The following is a 23,860-nucleotide window of genomic DNA, read 5'->3' on the forward strand; positions in this document are numbered from 1 at the left end:
GTGTGATTTACTGAAACGATTCTGTTATTTTTTTTGTTCTGGTTCTTCTTCCTCCATGTCACTGATGCACAATATGTGGCGTAAGAGCAAGACAAACAACTCGAGACAGCAAAATATTAAATGAGCCTGATGCAAAAACATTGTGTATCAGTGGCTTCTTTTGTAATCCAATTCAAGGACAGAAAAAAATTAGACTTGCAAAACTTCACATAGGCAGGGAAATTATGCCGAGATGGAGCATTGCTGTTACCATCAAACCACAGGGAAATGAATCGTGCACCAAAAAGAAGGGACCATCAATCGTGTGGGATTCTATTTAATAGTTCTCACTGTGGGAGAAATCAACAGTGGAACAGCTTTCAGACACTCAAGCACACACAGAGGGGAACTGCAGCACTCCAGAGAAAACGTAACAGGCATTATGGGCTCACAGGTATAGAATAACTGCTAGGAAAAAATGTATTGCAATGCCCTACATATATGTAGGACATTTCTATCGGCTGCTTTGTATAATCTGGACCTCATGTCATATTGTGACATTAATACAATTCTTAAATTAAAGAATCAGATAGTTTATATGAATGACTCTTACAAAGAACTCAAGCGGAGAAAAACAAAATGGTTAAACATACTGCCATGATGCCTCCCGTGGTCGAGTCTCTTGTCTCATTTGTTGTGTCTTATAGTCTGACTTCTTTTTTTTCTGTCCTTCCTGAAGGACAGATAGAAATGTGTGTTACTGTCCCTTCCATTGAGGTTGAAATCCTCATTATCAGAAAAAAAAAGCATGCATTGATGCAAACAGAAAAGAATCTACTTAAGTAGCAAGCCGGTTTGTAAACTGTACGCAATAGATACAGTATTTGTGTTCAAAGTCAAAAGTTGTCATGGCAATAATAAATACTCAAAGTGTAGATGCTCAAAATCTCTACTTATTTGGACGAAAGAACGAGTGATCCCAAAAGGAACAACGGTAAGTCAGGTAAATGGAAAATCAATGACAGGGCTGGCATTGTTAGTTATCAATGTGTCGTGTCTGAAAGTATGAATAAAAATACAAATGAACAAAAGGTCTTCTCAGAATATTCATCTTATATGGAAAATGGAAAAATAGACAAATCTATTAAAATGTTGACAATGTATTGTAGCATTGGGCCAGAAACTTCTTTACATGATTTGTCATTTTTAAAGCACCATTATAAACATTATTTCCATTCTCTGGGCAGTAAAGGCTCTTTCAGTATTGCTTCCATTACTGCATTTCTACACAGTACGTCTGCATCAGGCTCCAGCTTTGAATTCACTGCAAATTGTTGAAGTGAAGTCACCACCCATAGTCTTGCTAAATTAATTTCACAGTGCTGGATGACTTTAATAGAAGCTCACATTCAAATCTAATGAGAGGATGTTTGAAAATAGACCAGGACTTAGATGCCGTAATCTGTCACTATCAGGGTCATTGCTTTTCATTGCATATCTCTGCGCCACAGGGCTCCCAGTGATGTTTTTACCCTGTTGGCACTGGGTAATGTTTTAATGTTTATTAAAAGAAATGTATAATAAATATCTGATAAATGACCCGATAAATGAAAGCTGTCAGGCAGATCGGCTCAACCAATAAGCGGGAGCATGTCTGACAGATGTGATTGAGACGAGTTGAACCAAAGGTTGTACTGTTGCCAAATGGGATCTTCTCACGACTGTTTCAGCACGGCGTTGAATTTACGTGCACATTCAGTTCCGAGCAGATGATGAGTGACTTTCAGCTAATCATCCCTGCTGAACCTCGCTTCAATGTGACAGTGAAGCGCAGCACTTGGCTGACATCGCTAACCATCATATCTCACTCACATCTAGCAATGTGCCTGATGTTATCGTAATTATTATTAGACGCGCACAGCTGTCAAACTAGCATGATGGGAATTCTGGATAGAATTTGGCCGAGGCCATTGTCCTTAGCCGGAAAAGGGTGGAGAGCACCCTCCACGTCTGGGAGGGAGGAGATCCTACCCCAAGTGAGGGGGTGTTCAAGTAACTCGGGGTCTTGTTCACGAAGGGAGGGAAGGATGGAGCGGGAGATCGACAGGCACTTTCTGAAATAAGCAACATGAATTCCTGGGTCTGAATAACTTTACACTGTGAGGCAAGACTATTTGAACAAAGCATTTATCAGAAGTAGATCAGATTATATTTTTGTATCTTTCTTCAGTGTATCTTAATGGTTGTGTTGGTAACTATAATCCCTCCATTGAAATATCTACAACTGATTTATATTTATAATTTAGAGTGATTGATAGCATAACACATTCATGAATGCTGGTTATTTATTTAGTATTTAATTACTTTTAGCACTTCTTTTTTTTAATGTCATTCTTCACAACCAAATCATCTGTCAGTGTGGCGCATAAATTCTCACTGTCTCTTTAGAAGTGTTTGTTTTTTTGCATAAAAATATTTCAATCAGCAGAGATAGGTGGATGAAGTAAACATACATGTTTATGATGGCAGATAATATTGTTTAAGATTTGACACAAAGTACTTGATGCTCAGAATTTACAGGGAAAGAGTACCCTGACCAGCGGCAAGTTGAACCCCCCCCCCCCCATGGAGTTGGGGGGGGGCTGATCAGAACAATTAACAATCCCAGACAATGACATCAATGCCATTAGAAATAATTGCAATAAAATGACTTCTGAGAGCAGAAGTTTAATGAGCTACTTTACTTGGAAATTTGCGGTATTTGGTTTCCTTCCTAATTATGCCATAAGTTAACGAATTAAATTTGCAGTGCAGCTAAAACTAGCAAAAGAGGACTAATTGTTTTCCAGGGTCCAGAATATAAGCTTTGAGCAGAATTGAACCTGCATGATTGTTTGTACCTTTATCCTGAGTTAAGAATTTAACATATCTGTATCATACTTGAGGTATTTTCAGGTTTATTATTATTATTTGATTATTCTGAGATAACAATGCTTACTTTTTGTGATGACTGGTTAATTAATATTGTTGTCTCAGAGAACCTAAAGCCTTGGGATAATGAGAGAATGTATCATGAGATTAGAAGTTCATAGATTCAGCTGAGATATTGTAGTGCTCCGTGAAGACTGGGGAACAAACTTCATGAACTTTCTGTGCTGGAATATTTCCCGTAATGAGTTAGCGTGAGGCTATTTACACCATAGCTAATTATTGTAAAAGATGTATTGGACAACCTAAATAAGTTTTTTTTTTTACAGTCCAAAAAGGGGTACAACCAAAAGAATTCTTGTCACTATAGAATAACTATGCTGATGGTTGAGGGGCTTTAGGAGCTGTGGGTCATTGCCTCTCATAAAGGTCTACATGCCATCCTGAGCAATGTCCTGCAGCAAACAGGGAGATGCATCTGATGTGGTTTTTATTACCCTCCACAATGACTGTCGCGGGAGGCCGGTCGATAAAACAAAGGCTTAGGGAGTGTCAGGAGCATATTGTTTTTTCACCTGTCAGGTCTGCCATCACACATTCATATTGAATCTGTGCTCTGTATGCAGGCCTGCATCATATATCTGCAGATTATGCATCTGTTGTTGCAGCAGTGCGGCAAAGAGATCTAATGTATGATTTCTGATCAATTGTTTTTTATAAATATATGTAAACTTGATAAAATGCTCCACACAAAACTATTGCCTACTTCTGCTGATGATTTCTCCAGAGAGATAAGTTTACAAATGTGAGACGTCTGGGCAACATAATTAACAGAAACACACTTTAAGTAGTGGTTTTGAAAACTGCAGCACTTTATACGTGCTTTCATTTAAAATTCTTCTGCATGTTTTGTGCGGTCTGTTCTCCCACATGCATCACTCTCCTGCTCATGATAAAGCCTGGTTTATTTTCAGTCTACTCAATGCATTTGATAATGTTATTTCATCTGATTCAAGGGTGAATTCTGGCATCTGGGTAGGGAATGCTTCTGTTTGCCTACTCTTGGATTTAGATCCCTCTTTTTCTCTGGGACCTGAAACAAAGCATGTACTGGATGCGAGCCATTACACAGACAAGTGGCTCAGAAAATGATCCTTAGCGTGCATCGATCCAGCTATGATTCAGGCATGGAGACTGAATTTGAGGCAGTCTGCAAAGCTCTCATTGCAAAACAAACAAATTACCGTAAGGTGCCTGCATAGTTCATCCATACGCAGTATTGGTGAATGATTCCAGCTCATTCTAAAATGCTATTTAAAATTAAATGGGCACTCTACAGTAATAATAAATGCTGGGCACCATTTTTCCATAGAGGCATGTTACCATCATATAACACCTCAAAGATAAATTATGCATTATGTAAAGGTCACACATATGGATTTTAATTCGATTTCATTATCACAAGCAGAGCACTGCAGAAAAACAATAGTACATATTTAAAGGCATGAAATAGACTTGTGAGTGTGCAGAGACACTGACATCGATTTTGTTTTTCTCCATTTCCTACATGATATCTCCGATATACAGCAAAACCACAATATGTCACTAATCTCACAGTTGAGTGAATGGTTCTATCATTTTTTATCCTTCACCTCCATACAGTAAAACACCTGCAGGAGGCTTTGAATCCAGGTGGTATTTTACACTGAAATCACATAAAGATTGCTTTATAGGTAATCGTGTGTTTGGAGGAATAATAAAAGAAAAACAAGAATGATCCAGGTCCAGGCATAAATGTCACATCAAAATAAATAAATTCTTATTCAAAGACCAAACAGATAACATATATATCCAAGGGATTCAGCTGTCATCTGTTTCCATTATTTATTTATTTATGTTTCTTATTCATAGGATAGATAAGTCTGTATGCCGTGTATAGACCATTGCTATCAAAACATTCTTTGGCTGAAGACACAGAGCACTGAAATAAGGTAACTAAAAGCAATATTTATGCCACCAGGAAAGAATTTCACATTTTTACATTTCTTCTAAACAGTGTGTGGCTTGATCTCCTTTACAAACGTGTCACTATGCTCAGCAAGATTGATCTGGGTATAGAAGGTAATACAAATACGTGGACGGAAATAAGTAGACTGTACGATTTTTAATTTAACTTCAATGGATTTAAAAAATATATATATAACAAGACACTTTAAATATTCTCAGTATATTAACTTAAGGTTGATCCATATCAAATACAGAGTTGTGGTTTCATGCAAATGTGATTTGTTGTACTTAATTTTCTAACTGTGCATGACAAGAATAAAGTAGCACGACACATTTCCCAGTAGCAATCCTTTGTTCATCTGCATAACTCCACTTTTCATAATTACATTGTTGAAACTGAACTCCAGGCACCTGCCCAGCAGCACTATTTGGCACCCGCTCATATGCTGCATTCATAATCTGGCAAGCAATTTTTGTCACACTGGAGAGAAAAAAGACAGTCATGTAGCGTGTTTCCCCCCAGTCATTAATATGCATACACTGGCATAATGATAATAATTTACAGATAATAATGTTATTGTACATTCATCTGTGTAGCTGACTTCATATTCTGTACAGTGTTTGCATGCTTAGTTTTGCTTTTGGCTCCGGTACTTACCACATATGACATCTTTAGTTACTAGTTACCATACTTTGGATAGTTATACCAAAAGGTGACGTACTCATGAGGGCACTGTTGAGTGAATTTCAATACTGCATAGTCTATGTGTTTCTGAAATGGGCCATTCTGGCTAGCGAATACTTTCATTTCATGATACTTTACTTTTTCACCCTATTGTACTTTAACGGAATTTTTTGAATGCAGGGCTGTTAATATATAGTACATAATATATTATATAATCTTCTTCCACTAATGACATTTTAGCTTAGAATTTCATTTCATTTCATTTCATTTTCTAACCGCTTATTCCGTTATCGGGTCGCGGGCCAAGCTGGAGCCAATCCCAGCAGTCAATGGGCGAGAGGCAGGGGACACCCCGGACAAGCCGCCAGTTCATCGCAGGGCAACACAGAGACAGACAACCAGCCACACACACACTCACACTCACACCTACGGGCAATTCAGTGTCACCAATCAGCCTAGGCTGCATGTTTTTGGAGGTGGGAGGAGGCCGGAGAACCCGGTGAGAACCCACGCAGACACGGGGAGAACATGCAAACTCCTCACAGAATGGCTACAAGCCGGAGACGAACCTGCGACCATCTCGCTGTGAGGCAACAGTGCTTACCACTGCGCCACCGAGCCGCCCAGCTTAGAATTCTGTCCTATTATTCTACAAATTCTTCTTCCGTGTCAAAACCTGGCAGCAAACATCATCTCAAGCTGCTGGCCTCGAGCAGAGATCCAGAGCAGCTGCAAAGGTCTGAAAAGCTCACTTCTTTCTCTCTTCACATCCACAGGTTTTGTTTTTTCAACCCATCCTAAACCAGAGAATGATTCATGGAACTGTACATATGCATCAGCATGGCTATGTTTTAGTTTTAAAATCCATTAAGCAGACCTTGACACTTGTACAATCAACTTCCCCTTTCAATGTTCTGGCATACCATTATTTTGTCATCTGAATGAATAGAAATATTCAGAGTTATAGAAGGGAGATGTTCCAGAAATATAAAAAAATGTACATACACACCTGTTATTTTAGAGTAAGTCTCAACTATTTTCAATATTTACATGATTTTCTTTTAGTACTGTGCTCATTTAAAAAGGAGTTTGTGTCCAGGGGGACAAGAAAATGTCATTACTACTGTACTGGTGGTGGCCCATCAGTCATCAGCCACCACCACCAGCCAGTGTCTGGACTCCAAAGGAGGATACATGTCTTGCCACTGCTCAGCACAGATGACCTTTGATCTCCTTCTCCCTGAAGAGTCAAAGCAGCACCTTATCACAAATCACCATCATATCTCTCTGAATGGAACTGAGGTAAATTATTACAACTTTAAACGAAGATGATGATGTCCATTCTTAAAGTTGTTTCATTTGTCCATGAGGTGAAAACTAATGCGAGGCCTCATGTTCAGGATCATTCTGTGGCTGTGGTGTATGACATGGAGCATAAAAGCATAGAGTCCTTTGCTGTGAAGTTGACAAGGTGGCTTTCTTTTAATCAAGATGTATTACTTTGACAGATTATTTTGTAGAACACTGTGCGTGCTGCATCTGCCAGCTTTAGCATTCGCTCTGTGCCTAACATGATGCCAGAGACTGTCAGGAGGGAGATACATTAAGCAACATCTGAATTATTGATGAAAGGGAGCGGTATCTTAATTTTAATGACTTTGGACATGAGGGGAATTTGACGATTGTCATTTCTCTTTTCAAACGGTTCAAGGACAAAAAAAAAGTATCCTCAAAATTAGGACTAAAGCTACTTGTAATTTATTTTAGAGACAGTGAAGATCCCACAGCAGCTGCAAACCAGGCTTGATGATGACACAGAAAACTGAGTTGATAGTAGTAGATGAATGCATCAGTCTGCACAGATTCCTGTCACAGTCATTTAATAAATAAATAAATACATGTACGGTAATTGCATTAAAGTTTGTATTTTTATTTATGAACCTATGTATTCAGAGTGTATTGATCCTGCACCATTTAAACCCGTCTTGTCAAGAGTTTGGACTCAGTGTGATACACAGTGATAACTTTCAATAAACTTCTGTGGCTTTCAAATCAGAACAAATTGTTGGGTGTGAAAGGAAAATGGATCCAAAACCTTTGCTGGTAGCAAGATTTTTTTACTGGTACTTGTAGTAGAAAAACAAAATTACCTAATATTCTGGGGTGATTTTCCTTTCTTGTTGGAAAAAGGCAGCAGTTGCTGTGAGCAGAACAACAATGTTGAAAAAACAAAAAGAAATGGCAGATAGTGGCAGAATTGTCTCTATGCCTCTATGCACAAATATAAAGTGAATAAGGTGATTTAAGTACATTAAATCAATAAATTGCTATTAAATAGATCCTTTGCCAAAATTGTATTCCTTATTGCACCAAGTTCATCTATTATAGTTGTTGGTCCTACACTAGTTTTAACAACTGCATTGATCAAGGTAACATGGATTTTGCACACATCATCCACTAACTTCAAATTGTTCCTGCCACAGACTCAAATAATTCAGCTTCAACTTTTTTTATTTGCCTGTCTTTTTTTTTTCTTCTTCTTATGATCACATCTCCAGCACTGATCAGTGAAATTCAAACTTTTCATGTTTCTCATTATCTCTGAAATAGAGAAAATTGAACATCTTCCAAACTTTGGTGAAATGCAGCAACACATTACATCATGGCAAACACTTGAGATGAGAATTTAGTACAGTATTCACATTGGTGAATAAAGTCAATTACACATAAGAAACAACTGTTTGAAAAGAAATGGCAAAATGAATGTTTTATTCCATGCACAGAATATTATACTGTGTACTCTTACTGCCAATGGACGTGTTCAGGAGGCAACTTTATTTTGATGCACCATTGAAAAAGTTCATTTCAAACACTAAATCCTTGAGACGAGCCGTGACCACATTCAGTATCCAACTCTTTGCTAATTGCCCTAAAATTCATTTTTGAAATTACATTGCGTGTTTGCTTATTGATCATCTTCATACCCATCTATCACCACGATAACGGCGGTCTAGTTGACTTAACGACTCACTACAGAATAAAGAATGCTTGCCGCAGGCAGGCTTCTATCATCAATCCCTGCGCTACAATTCAACAATAACACATCTCTGACAAAAAATATCATGAGATACAATGCTCTTTGTAGTTTCTTAACTCATCTTCATCAACTCATCTTTCAACCCATAAAGACATTGAATAACAAGAGTGCAACAACGCTCAAATGGCAATTATTTCAGTAAATTGGTTAAAAGTTTGAAAACTCTGCAATAGTCCTTTAATATTTGCATCAGACCTCAATAATTGACACAGAACCTCTGTTAATGCAAACAAAAAAAACAGTTTATATTCTGCACTATTCTCTTCTAACACTGACTTCAAAAACAAATAAAAAGGTTCGTTTATTTTATATATTATCTTAATATAAATATAAGGTGATTGCTCTCCATGAATCAAGGTAGAAATTCACCAGAGGGGAAGACATGTAGCTCAAGCGCATCCCACTTTCCTGACATTTCCATTTTGAAGAATATTTTCTATGACAAAAGAGAAACAAAGACTAGTGTGTGTTTGCTGCCGGCTCAGTTTCTGAACATCTCTCCACAGTTTTTGGAGTATAACCTTCCTGCCCCGGCTGACACTTGTGACAGTGCAGGAACAAGTCCTCCTGTGGTAAAAAGGAGGACTGACCAACAAAAGATAAAAACTATTTGGGGCAAAGCAATAATGGTAAAAATAGCTTTTGATTAAATAATGTAAGAGATTGAGAATCAAATAAATTATATACGATCATAGCCTGAATTACATTACATAATTGATGCACACAAGTCGTACATTATGTACCAACTGTCAACATGCGAAATGTGTTTGGAAAAAAAGAGTACAAATGGGGTTCTATAGACCACTTAAGGCCAAAGAGGAAGGTGATGCCTGTGGGACAATGCTGGTGTCATGACTCAAATGAATCATGCATATCTCTGTATTTTAGTTCTATTCTTTCTTTTTTATTCTGAAGCACATTTGAAGTCACATGGAAGACTTTAAGAGTCTGAACTCCCGACGGGTGGAAAGACTAGGACGTTGGATGTGAAAGGACACATTACAAATATCGCATCAACGAAGTAGTGCAAGGAAGGACTGTCACGACTGTTGGATCTGGGTGGAGGTATGTGCTATGCCTCTTAAATTTCATATTAACAAAGCAAGTACTACACGCAGGTTGAGATTAAATCTACAACACTCATATCTATAACTCCTTATGTGCATTTTGCTTGGTTAATATGAAATTGTTGGTTAATGCTGCCCTCTGATTTGCTTCATTGCTATTTGAAAGTGAAAATAAACTAAAATATTGTGCAACAAAAATACATTATAGCATTCGATTTGAGGGGGATTTGTAGTGTTTTGATTAAATCAGGTGGATTCCTTTTTGTTCATTACTTCTCAGATTTTCTGTTAATCGACTCCTCAATTATTTGTGCGGCTGAGCCACCTTAAGTCATTCATGAGATGGAGTTGAAAACATACATTTAAAATTGAAATTTAAGCTAATGCTAAAATTTAAAGTTAAGATTTATCTATTAAAATGAAATAGTATTCTTGTATTATTTAATAGTAAGGATTTAATTTACAAATTCATATATTCATACAATACAATGGACATGAGTGGCTGTTCACTTGATTCGGTTCAGATATTTTATTTGTTTGCTACGCGTAAGGGTAAAGATGATGGGTCAAATTGCAGGCAGCATTTTTGGAGTCTGCATGACTAGTTTAAACGGCCGTACCCCCCACCTATTATAAGAATGCAAAACAACAAATCTGGAAGGCATTCATAAACTTCTGATCAGGTTAATTGTACTTGATCAATAAGGGTACAATTATGTCTGGAGTATTGTCAAGTACAGTAATATTTTTGCTGGGACTAGCGAGTAGTGCAGCCTGGAGGATCGTGCAAAGGATGCCCACGAGGCTGTGTGTGTGTGTGTGTGTGTGTGTGTGTGGGGGGGGGGGGGACTGAAAAGGTAGGCATTTTTGAGAGGTAGCAGATGGCCCACATTAAAGGCAGAGGGCCCTTGTGACTATCTCCAATGGCCCTGCAGAGAACTGGGTAATTAAATGAGAAATTTAATCAGATTTCCTCAAATTAAATGTCCAGCTGGATAGTTCTGCAAGAACACCACTGATACGCGCGCACCTGAGGGAGGGTGACCGGTGGAGGCATCATGCTCCTATCAGTACACACACTCATACATGATGATATTCCAGGTGATGATTGCTGCTAAACTATTCCATTCACAGTTCTGCCAGCAGGAGGCAAAGGGACATCACCGTGCGGCCACGGGGGGGTCATTTTAATAAAGAGGCTTGGGAGGAAGGCACGGAACACAGTGGGGTGGTGGGTGACTGGGTGGAGGTGACTGGCGGATTGTTTAATGGTTCTGAACAATGCTTCAAATCTCGGCGTGGCCGGCCGTGGAACAGCCTCGGATGGATAACGCCGTCATTTAAAACAAGCCGCCTGGCCCAGCTTCCAGGCTGACGAGCTAACATGCGCCACCCCCGAGTCATGACGACGCAGTACCGCTGAGAGACAGCAGCCTGTGTCTGGGTGCGCTCCATTCCCAAGCACCGCCCTCCCCTCCGCCCCCCCCCGCGCTGCCGTATCCCCGCTCACGAGCCCGCCTGTCCGGGTCGGATGGGACCAGCAGCCGGACCGCCCAGACTACTTCTACTTCCTGGATGGAAGAATGGGACATTTCCAGCGCTACTTTTTCCTGCCTCTTCGTATCGCTGACAACGCGGATCGTCACTTGACAATGTCCACGTGTTATCAATAATATCCGATTACTTTTTTTTATTTATTTTTTTATTGTAGTTAAAGGCAGAGATTGATCGCCGATTGATCCTTCCACACTTGTGGGGAGGGAGGGGGGGGGGATGTGGCTATCTGGAAGCCCGCTACAGGAACGGCGGAGTCCGGGAGATTTTCAGCTCAACGACGCCTCTGCTCGGACTGAAGCCAGTCGCCCGAACCGCTAACCGGGGGGGGGGGGGGCTCGGATGATCCTGCCTTTTCGTGGCTGCTTGTGCCAACTTCAATTTCAGCTGGGGTTGTGTGCGTGTGAGTGTGCGCGCGCGTGTGTGTGTGTGTGTGTGTTTTGGTGAATATTTTTTTTTTTAAAGAAGAGAAAAGACTAAAAAAAAAACTTTGTCAGTCGTTGCCTGCTTCTTGCTCTGGATGAAGGGCATACAACATGCGGAGGACACGGGAACCGAGTTACTGGTGGATTTTAGCCGTAATCTTTTTAACCTTGCCTGAACACAAAGAATGTCATCCCGGTAAGTACTTCAACGCGGGTTAGCGCGTTTATACAGCTCGTGTTTGCTCACGGAACATCCCCGTGTTCCGCAGCGAACCGTAAAAAAGAAAACACACGAGTTTTTTTTTTTTTTTTGGGGGGGGGTCGTCGAATTCCGACGTTCTTCAGAGGCTCAGCGTTCCGCTGACGGCTTCGGGGCCGAGGCCACTCCGCCGTCCAGCGGTGGCGTTAAAGTTGACTCGTTTATCCTCCGTGCTGAATTGTGTGCATGTTATTGATTAGAGACCCCCCCCCCCCAACTCTCTCCATCCCCAACCCGCTTCCTTAGTGTGAAGCCCGAGATTTTGTCCTGGTTATTGTCCTACAACTAATTAATGACCGTGACGTTTGACACATTAGCTGTAATAGATCGATACATTAAATGCACCTTTGCCTTTAAAGCATTAATGTCGGCACCGACATGTGTGGCGTTCAAGGACTCTGTTTCCTGTGGATTTACCGGGATAACGCCGGTTTTGTTGAGGTGGCGATGGTGATGATGGGGTCCCCAAACTGTGCATATTCGAGTTTTTGGTTTCGTTTCGATGAATTAACGTTGGAGGTGTCTGGAAATTGTAATTCGCGTGGATAGACACTGTGATAGAGGCTACAGGACGCGCTGTTGCTTTGTGGATGGTTGCCCCCCCCCCCCCCGCATGTATGATGGTCATTGTGGCTACAAATTCTGGAGTATTGGCTACTGGTGTTATCGGTGTTAAAATGGAATTTGTGACTCATAGATTTCATGTTCTGTACAATCCGGATTGTAACACTACTAGACACCAGTCAGTCACTGCCACCTTGTGACTATTTGCATATATAAATCTGCTTAACATACAATTACATGATACATCCTGTCAGTTATTATCGCCAGTTTTGATATCTTTTCCCACAGATGTATATTATAGTTAGAATAAAAAAAAAAAAAAAAGGCTTGAATTACTAGATTGAGGGTTAAGACTGGGTTGAGATTTAACGCTGGCACTATGAGCAGTAGATGTTAATTTGAGTTGAAGAGTTGTTGGTAAAAATGTCAGCGTGTACATTTATTGACCAGTATTTTTTTAAAGAGTAAAGGAATGACAGGTAAAAAATGTATGGTAGCCCAAAGCATGTCTGCAAGGATGATGTGTGGCCGGCACAGTTGATCTGGAACTCAGAATAATCCAGATACCTAAGGAAATGCTTTTTATTCCCACTTACAATAGAAGTAAAAGAAAACCTGGATAAATAAATATGACCATAAATGTTTATTTACAAACAACATTAATCCATAAAGCGATGCTGATGTCAAATTCTGTTTCTATTCTGAATTCATTTTTTTGTACATTTGTTTCCTTTCCTGAACGCTTTTGGACATTGAATGAAGTGGACAAAACAGAGCAGTATGGCAGGACATTGTGTAGCCACGATTCAAGCAAGACACGATGAAATTCTATGAACACACACACACACACACACACAAATAAAACGGAGAGAAAAAACATCCTACTCGATGACCTCGAAGACCACTGCCCAGTACAGCACTTGTCTGCACTCTGCTTCGCATTTATAAAATCAGAAACTTCTGTCTCTTGCCATCTTGTGGCTCTCTCAGTACCGTTTTGAACATGGACATGCATATTTAATTTCTGTACGTAGTTGATGTTTAAACGAGGCTAAATGTTTTCTCGTATATGTTCAAATTGTTTTAAAACCATCACTTTGGCTGTAAACACAAATCAACGTTCATTTTTTTCTGCGTCTTGCATCCATCTCCAGACATCCTTTTGACATTGACCAGATTGGTGGTATAATCAGGTTTTACAGTTTTGATGAAAAAAAATACATGATGACAAGTGTAGTGGTACTGTACTGTAGTATTTCAGCCTTAGATCCTTTACATTAAGTTCATACAGAATTGCGAAAAAGGTATGAACTGAGAAGGTGCTTTTATTCTGACAAAGTGGCTTCTGTTCTGTCGTGGGCGGAGCTTAGAAATGTGAGACTATAATAATTTTACGTCAACCAATAAACTATTCGTCTGTGATAAGCTTCAATTTCTTGATGATAACTGACCGCCAAATTACTCGTGCAGTTCTTTCATCGCACCATTAGAAGTAATGGCTGCGTGAGTTCTCCCTGGCGGCCTAAGAACCGGAAGCCCCACCCATGTCAGAACACAACTAATATGCGACCTGCAACCCTGAGACGTGCATGCCGCCGCTATTGGCTTTGGGCTAAACACTCACTGCCTAAAGGCCAGAGAAGCACCAAACGCAGCAGAGCAAGGCGATACAGGCGGGCAGATGTTCTTTCTCCGGATGAAATGTAGCCCAGTTCAGACAAATATTCCCTTTTCTATTTGAAAGTTGTGCGGGTTGAATAGCAGCTCTGTGGTGATTCCTTCAGTCATATCTTGTCATAAATAATAGAACTCCTCCAAAATTGCATTTCAGAAATAATGAGGAAGTTGCTGTACTTCTTTCCAAAGAAGGATAAAGGCGTAACGACTCGTTACGCAGCTGCGGAATTTGTGGTAGCAGTGAAAACGGGTCCTTGATGAGCAAGGATTTTAGGAATTTAAGGAAAACAATTAGTTGTCTTTTTGCATTTTTTGTGTGTGTTTTGATTGTCCGTTGCAAGTAGATAGTTGGTGAGCAAACCTGTTAATCATGTTATTAATGAGGTCCTGATTCACTGCTGTGCACAGAGGACGCCAGCTGTCCGGATGTCACTGATGTTTGCTACTGCATCATTATCATCAAAGCACCTCGTCTACCTTCGCACGATAATTGGTTCAGCTCGCGCAGTACTGCCGAAACATCTCAAAACTAACTTTCTCCTGCCTTTTAAAAATAGCAGCAGTACATATGCTCCGTCTCCGTTGTGGATGGGCTCTGAGCACAGACTTTCGTTGTCTCTACGGGTTTCCCGTGCCACCCATTAAATGGTCCGATGAGGAAACATTGCCGCTGTAATCACTTTTCAGTGGTGCAGATAATTTAATGTTTATACTTTTTGGTAGTTATGCTGATCCTCTGCAGATTGCTTCTGAATTTAATGACCATCTTGTCCTGTCTATTTATAGTAGATGATAAAAAATATTTTCTTAAATGCAGTTTTGTTTAACTTTGTTTTAGTTGGGATGGGGCTGGCTGTCGTTGGGTTTTGGACACAAGTTAATTAGTCGCTAAGGGGCGATGGTGGCGCAGTGGTTCAGAGAGTCGTCCTATGATCGAGAAAGTTGGTGGTTCGATCCCAGGCTCAGGCGCATGTTTACACTGTCGTTGTGTCCTTAGGCAAGACACTTAACCCACATAGCCCGGGCGCGTGCACACGCCGTGACCAGCGGCAGCTCAAACTGCTGTAAACCAAATTTCCCTCCAGGGGACAGATTAATAAAGTATTATTATTAAGCAATGGCGATGGGCATTTTCTGTTGTACTCTGTTATATTGATTATGCACATTACCATATATATATATATAGCACAATTATTGCACTGAAAATGGAGGATCATGTTACTATTCATTATTATTGTTAGTTTTGTTATGCTTGTACTTAAAAATTCCAATATTGCTCTAAAAAAGTTTCTTGTTTACTTAAATATGCTTAATTTTAAAATAAAATATTCTTGAATTGAACACAGAATCTTACAAGTAGTTGACTTCTAACCTTGTCAAGTGTGTTTTCAATACATCACAGTAGAAACAATATTTAGCGGTGCACATGGTATGCTGTGTTACTATTGTGCCTTGGAAAAAAGCATGCTGATATGTTTTCCTCTAATTGTGCGACCATCTTAAAAGTCTTTTGAAATGAGCTCCCTTTTCATTATTTCAACATGCATTTTATGTTTCTATAAAAAGGACAATTAATGAAATACACACATTTTTAAATAAATAAGGAAATGCATCCCTAAAGAAGCAAGGTCTGGAATCGTTTCTTGTAAATTACTATATTCATTAATATTTTGTTACCAAATGTCTTGACCAGTGGGTAACATAGTCTGAGAAATTGCTTGTACCGGTAATTATCCTGGTGTAGGCAAGGAGGGTGTAAGTAAATATTTTCAAACTTATGGAAAAAACCTTACTTGGGGATGCACTTTCTACCTCAAATTAAAGCAGAGGAAGTGAAGTGGCTCCTGCACTTCCCCTCATAAGTCAGGTGTGGGCCACTAGTGTGGGCGGCAGCAGCTCCGTCGGTACCACGGTATATGGCGTATTCACGTAAAGTCTATGTATTTTTATCCGTGTGAATTTGCATCTACCTCAGATCACTGTTGTTTACCAGAAGAGGCTGCGCTGCTCCTTTTCCAAGAACTCAAAATATATTTTTACATAAACTCTTGTATATCCTGGGGGGGGCGTTAATGGGATTTTCTTGTTCATATTATTCCTCGGATGCATCTGTATACTTGCTGGATACGGTTAGTGCTCTTCTTTTCTGCTATTGTCAGTGGAACTGGTGGCAGGATAATGCATCATGTTCTCCGTATGCTTGCACATGTGCCTCATCATGCAGGAACGCAATCTGAACAGAACGAGGACCTCCTTGTTAAAACACTGATTTATAGCGCTATTAGCACAGCCTTATATATTATTACAGCTGCTGTTGTGTACTGGAAGAGACTGACCCCAATCAGGAAGAGAAATGCATTCTAGAGGAGCTATAAATGTGATATTATCTGGCACCTATGCCACGCTTCTTCGTTCTCATCGGCTGTATCAAATTGGCCAGAAATATATAGCTATATTATTTTGTGTCTTTTAAAAAACATCAGCAGTCCTCGTCTGTAACCGGTAACAAGGTTGATCGTTCCTGCTCTCTGGATCGGCATCGGTTCCCAGCTGCCCCCCCCCCCCCCCCGCCCTTTTGTCATATTTTAAAATGCTCTTCAGCCACCATGTTTGCTGAAGTGCTTAGTTATTGTTAACAAGTATATCAAAAACATTTGCCACTTATTTATGGTAATTTATAATGTCAGGCTTCTCTATCCTGGCTTTTTGTTACTGAACTACATGTGTCATATTTATTTTGTCGGTATGGTATTGTGAACAATGTATATTGTTGTGTCAGCAACTGTAGTAGGTCTTGTCCTGCACATCATATTCAGAAGACGATAAAATACTATAAACTCACTAATTGGATTTACACCGTCCACATGGTGATCTGGATCATCACCAAAAGGTTCTAGATTGTTTTTGGTATCTTTATACACCAACCATGAAAAGTTAAAGTGAATCGAGTTGATGTGAGTTTTTAACTGAGTTTTGAAACCGTAAATGGGAGTTACGAGCCGAGCAAGGATTTGGACCCGAGAATATCAACATCCGTCAATAATCAACAGAGATATTGAGGGACACATTTTGATGCTCCCTGTCAAAGTGATCCATAATCAACGGTTCCTGGTAAGATTCCCAACACGTCCTGAAAATGACATCAAGATTCGTCCATGACTTTTCAAGTTATCTTGCCGACAGACAAACAAACCAACGGCGGCGAAAACGTAACCTCCACGGCGGAGGTAAAAAAAAAAAAACACGAAGCAATGATTTGCCAGATCCATGTTAAGACCCAGTCAATGAAGCATCATCAAAACATCTTTGGTCCTTCCACTCAGGAGGAGAGAATGAACTACCTGACATTACGAGTGAAGTCATCCTGAGCAGGATGAGCCGCCGTTAATGTTGAAATCTAACATCTAACACTTTAATTCACAAAATCATTCTCCTAATTTGACATTGATTGCGATTAAACTACTATTTGTTTAATTTATGATAATCTAGGCCATCAGTTCATTACTTGGTGTGTAGGTGTGTGTGTATGTGTGTGTGTGTACGCTCTTAACTGGTAGCAGCAGCATTAAATCACTTAGAATGACTCCAAAGCATTTCATCTGTCCCAGCAGCCCAAACACACACTGGCTGTTTAAAAAAAAAAAAAAAAAAAAAGAAAAGGGTGGAAAGTGCTGCTGGGGAAACTGCTGCACTTAATTTACTTTGCTTCATGACAATAGTGATTAATGTCCAGGCAATACGACCCTGTCAGTGAAGGACATATACTGCTGCACTCAAGGACTTGGCCATATCAATAAATGTCCTGTGTCCTTGAGTCGCCGCGTCCTCTTTCCCCTTAAACCATCTTGCAGGGACGTGATAGTGTGTCAGCTTTACTTACAGCTGAACTGACAGTCAACACTGCCCCGTGGAGACGGAGGACAATGGGGGCCTTCAGGCTCCTTTCTCCTGCATCGTGCTGTTGTGGGTCAACAGAGCATGCATTTGCTTTGTGCTCATTGTTTCTTGTGGTAGCTACAGTCAAGATTGTCTTTTTTTTCTTCCAGAGGCGAGGAGAGGCAAATGTAAGTGTAGGCTATCCACCAGGATGAATTATGGCAACAATTAGCGAAGATACAGCATTAGGCTGTGTGAGTGTGTGTGTGTGTTTGCATCAAGCACAAGGTGGTCTGCATATAGCAACTAATACGCTTGTTGAGTAAGATTTCTCTTGGATGTGATGAAACGATAAAAAAAAAAAATGTGCATATGTTCTTCTTTTTTAGCAGTCTGTAGAAAATGCTTACGCTGGCGTATATGCAAGTGATGCCATGCTACCGTTACTATGCATTTAGGTCACTTTGATTTTAAAACTCTTGTCACTCTAGTCTTTTTTATAAATGAACGTCTATGGCAGGCAGTCTCTGTATACACAGACGATGCATTTGTTTGAATGGAACAGCAAACGAACACGAGAAGAAGCAAGCTGAAAAAAATGATGTCATGCAATCCTGACAGTCCTCAGATCTTTGGCACTGGCTGTTTTTTCACAGACAAAAAAAAAAGCATCAAAATTCCCTGGGGGGTGTGTGTTATGTAACTTGAAGGTTGCGGGGTTCTTTTTTTAGTGGGCTCCTTTCAAACATGTTGATTTGAATTTCTGTAACGGATTAATTTTGACGTACTTTGTTACAAGTAAGATGTTTTTATTTCGTGTTGTCAGACCGATCTATTATTTCTAAGGAGGATTATGCATATTATCGTTGTAATCGCCGATGGTTGAAAGACGTGTACTGAGTCGGGGATTTTGCATCTCATGGAGACGAAATTGTCAAAGAACTCACGAGGATCTCATTTATTCTTCAATACAAATCATGTTGTATTAATTATAATATACATATGTAATGTTTAAAGTGTGCGCTATAGTGCTACTAGTAGCATTCAGTCACGTGACTGTCAAAAGTAATCAGTTGTGCAAAGTAAACGTTCAGCTATCATTTATAGCTGCACTTGATCTTCCTCAGCTTGGAGGACAATTTCACCTTAGCATTATGGTATGTTCATTTTCCCAAAGGGAAATATTTTGATTGCTAAATGAGCTGACAAGTTATGTGACGTACTCAGAGTTCTCTCTCTCTCTCTGTCACTTGCCCTTCTTCCTCCCCCATATTTGTCCCTTCTTCCTTCTTCCGCATCTGCACTTTGATTCCGCTCTGTGCTGAATTACGGCTTTTGGAGGCAGAAGGGTACTTTAGAGACTACCCTATCGATCCTGTTGTCATGTTCCCCTTTGGGGAAATGCAAATGTTTCTGTTATTCAACACAAACATTCAAACACTTGTGGAAGTGGAACCCTAACTATCAAGGAGTTTGAATACCACGGCCTTTTCCTTGTGACATTTTAGAAACGCAATGTTTCGCACTTAGTCAAAAAAAGAGAAATCTCTTTCTTTTAAGATGACAAAAACATTTTTTTTTTCGCTCTAGCGAGGTCATCGGTTGAATTTGTTGTGTTTGTAAAACTTAAACTTAAGTGTATGCCTCCGTATGTATTTTTTCCCCCGTTCATCCTAAGCTGTTTACATTCCTGTTTATCCGTCGTACTGAAGGGGCGGCACGCAGCATCCGTGTATTTTTGTCCAAGCAAATCTGAACCTCACAACAGAAGTGTTTACCCCAGATAACCAGTAACCACTCAGCGATTCCAAGTAGCATCCGTCCACTCATTTAGCCGCTGCGAGCTCGAAGCCACTCAGCAGCCTGGCTGTTCTCCCGACCGTTTGCCGTAATGTTCAGAATGAAATGCTGTGAAAAATGCTTAGTGGAGCATGCGACTAATGGAAGTCATTATTGAGTCACATCTTGAAGAAAAATGGTTTTGTGTGCATTTAAAGATCAGGTCGTTCTGTATTCAAGCTTGGGGATAATATAAATGTCCATCAATTGAGCGATAAAGGTTATTTTTGTATGGTTAAGTGGAGTAAGAAGGTCAGTAAATATAACATAAAAAAACATGTACAGCACCAGAGAATGAAAGGTTGTCTCACAGAAGCCAATTGATAATTGAGGGATTTAATTTTTTTTTTTTTTATAGCTGCTTTTTTGTGCTGTTGGTAGGCAATATATGTAAAGGCATCACCTTGAATCAGATATGGATGATTTGATCTACGGTAATCTTTTTCATCAGTACTCGACACTATATGCAATGTAAAGGAATATATTGCAAGAAAATAAGACATGTATTTATTGGGCACCGATCAGGCACTGAGGCCCATGGCGTTTTGGGAGGTTTAGCCTACCACATTATGTTAATTAATTAAAGTTATGTGAGTCATTTATAGTAAAAAAAAACTTGGCCTTCTCAACATGTATTAAAAAAACAAAATATAACATGATTACATATGTGCGCATAAAATCATAGTGGGGGCGGGGCTTTCAACTAAACAGCTAATCCGGTGTTACAGTTTGTTCCACAAGGAACAATGTGAAGAATATGTTCCCAGATCCAGTGTTCCACTCTGGCTATTGTCATTTCCCAAGAACAGTGAGCAGGACGCTCTAGGAAAGTCCGTCTGTCTGATTGTAGTCACATTTTCTGAGAAGATCTCAAATACTCTCTCAGCCCGTAAGCAATGCGTTTCAATTAAAATTTCAATTCACAAAACCAGATGCCACTAAAAAAAAGTGTGCCTTTTGTTGTTCCTGGTTGTTTTGTCAAATAGTGATTTTCTGTGTTCTTATGATAGCTTTTGTGTCATACTTCATGCTTCTTATTCTTAACATTGTGGAATGAAAGCATACAGTGTGACCGCACACACACACACACACACACACACACCAAGGTGATGTTGTGACGCCTGAGGCTGGTCCATTTTGAACACACTGAAGGAGTCACAGAGAGGGGAATTTGTTTTGGTGCTGTTGAAAGTGTCTGAAAGTGATGTACCGGGCCTGGCAGGCGGGGCCTTTTTCAGAACTCGCAGGAACTGAAATCTAGGGATCCAACATCATTCTTACCCCCCCCCCCCCCCCAAAAAAAAGGAGAGGACAGAATCTGCAGGCCACACAAACATTGATTCATGGCTAATGAAAAAGAGGCTTAGACCAGGGACAAGACGCAACTTAAGACCAGATTGCTTCAGGTAAGATATTCACCAAATTAAGTGAAAAAATTAATCAAGCTGCAATTTGAGTAAGGACTATTGTGATTATTGCTGTCAGTTGTCTTTGTTAAAAGCTGGGTTCCTACAAAAAGGTTTGGGTGCCACTTGTCTACATTCTATACAAACCAATATATTAAGTACTACATTAGATTAGGAGGGAGCTCAAGACATTGGCATTTATAATGGTTTTTTTTTTATATGTCTTTATAAAATGTTAGAATTCATTTTAGAGAAGTTAATGTGTTTCAATCATTTGGTTTCTTTGGAAACAATGTGGATGAGAGGAACTGCAGGAAAGGACGGTATCTTGCTGGGATTATTTCATTTTCTTCAACTCACAACTGCACTTAATTAGCATGTCACCTGCATGTGTAAAACCATTGAAGGTAGTGAATTTATCATGGCTACTAAGAAGGCTCACCATTATGCATGGTCTCCATGCATAATAAAATTAAGGTGAAATGTATATGTTATTTTTAAAGGTAAATAAAAGTCAGTAATTATAAATATTAACCCATGAGAAGCACCGAGCCAACATGCGGTAATACACTGTTAATATCCAACCCAACTGAAACGGTCACATGAAACAACTGATTTTCTTTTCTACTCAGAAATGTTCATGCATTAACTCGCTGATCAGTGATGGACTGTTTACAGGAAGGCTGGTAAAGATGCTGTTGGGAGAAGCATCAAGTGCATTTCTCCTCATGCTTTTAGTTCTCCTTTCTAAATTCAGCCCTCAAGTATTGATTACCGGTACAGTCCTACATCAGAAGCATTTACAGAGGATGAGAGGGGGGTCTGCCTGCATGTATGGCCCCAGGCAAGCATGTTTAGAAGTGATGCATGCTAAAGTCTAGTGCAGCATAATTTATAAATATCATAGTCATTTGGCCAGTAAACTGGAGGCTATGTATTTTTCATCACGGCTATGCAGATCTTTTTTTAATCACACAAAATATTCTCATTTTTTACATGCATTTCCTTGCTTTCTTAAAGTAGTAGTTTACTCCTGATATTTGCACAAATGCTTTCCTGAAGCCATTTTACTGTCGTTCATGCAATCTGTATTTGTAATCTGTAATCTGAAATTACTGGACCGGTGGTGTCAGTATCACTCTCTAACTGTTAAATTAGATTCCCCCCCCCCCACCACAGTAATGCCAATAATCTGCCATCACCATTCATGAGTTTATTTCACATTCATTTATGTGTGAGTAGGGTAATGGGCCCACCAGAGGCACAATAATTTATTTCAGAATCAATAACAAGACAATTCATGCGTGGCTGCACACTACGTCCTGAGGAATGCCCTCATAAGCTCTTGGCACTTAAGCGATCCAATTTCCACATATTGAAAATTGAGAAGTTCACTATACACAGTACATTTTCTTATCACTGTCGGGGCTGTTGTGTCCAGTCCTGCCACTGTGTGCTGAGACACATTGGTTGTGTGTTTATTGTAGTCTGTGGAGGCAAAAAACTATAGCTGCTCTAGTCAAGAGGTCACTCTCCCTGAATTTATTTAGTCATGTTAATGGTTTTCATCAGAGCTACCAATGCACTCGATCGGTTTCGACAGCGCTCACACTCATCTTCTGTTATTCTGCCAAGTTACACAGAACCTTCTCCACAGGATATCATTTTAATTCACAAAAGAGTCCAAGAGTCAGACAAAAGAACAGTGTCTCTTAAACACTCCTTTTAGTTTATATAGTTTTGTATTTGTATGATCAGAACTGAAGGGGGACATACCACCAAAGGTAGTTTGGTACAACAGGGCCAAGGTGCTGTGGGGCTTCCGTTTCCAGACTGACAGACAGCTCCTGGCTAACCAGCTGGACATAGTAATGGTGGACGGAGAGCAGAAGAAGGTAGTGGTGATACCAGCTGACGCCTACATCAGAAAGAAGGAACAAGAAAAGACTTGGAAGCAACACGAGTTGAAACAGCAGCTGGAGCAGGTGTGGAAGTTCAAAGCTGACTGGGCTCCTGCGTTGGTATTTACACTCAGGGTGGTGACCCTGAATCTAGGAAAGAGGCTCCAGCGGATTCTATAGAAACACCATTTCAAGTCTTGGACAAGAAGATGCAGCTAACAGCTAAGATACTGCACAGAACCCTCAAACTCCCAGGCCTCTGGTAAAGGACCTCAGCTTCAGGAAGCTGTACCACCCCATGAGGGGTGAGAGCGACATTTCTTTCCATAATTTGTTAGTTTTATTTTCTATTGCAGGAAGACTGAATACACTGGAGACTTTAATCTAGACCTTTTTGACCACATGCTCCGTCAAACCGATCATTTAATGGTCTGCGTTTCTCGCTTTTCCTTGTAGCTAAAGGTTTAAGAACAGCATGAGACTCAAAGCATTGCACTGCTCAGGCCAAATCAAGTCCCGAGTTCTGTAATAGCACAGATAATGTGAACCTTCTCAAAACCTTTTCAAAAGGAGAAAATCTGCAGGGAATATAGTTT

The 23,860-nt window shown here is 39.9% G+C and overlaps 1 protein-coding gene across 1 annotated transcript in view; it reads left to right on the forward strand.

Annotated features, from left to right (window-relative positions):
• Positions 1-11,740: 11,740 nt before the first annotated feature.
• Positions 11,741-23,860, forward strand: part of LOC137898071 (receptor-type tyrosine-protein phosphatase gamma-like) — an 80,256-nt gene continuing 68,136 nt past the window's right edge. The window contains exon 1 of the mRNA XM_068742068.1: positions 11,741-11,938. Coding sequence (XP_068598169.1) covers positions 11,854-11,938 — 85 coding nt within the window. The 5' untranslated portion in view covers positions 11,741-11,853. The remainder of the gene's footprint in view (positions 11,939-23,860) is intronic.

Source organism: Brachionichthys hirsutus, chromosome 8, assembly GCF_040956055.1.
Source record: "Brachionichthys hirsutus isolate HB-005 chromosome 8, CSIRO-AGI_Bhir_v1, whole genome shotgun sequence".
NCBI lineage: Eukaryota > Metazoa > Chordata > Actinopteri > Lophiiformes > Brachionichthyidae > Brachionichthys > Brachionichthys hirsutus.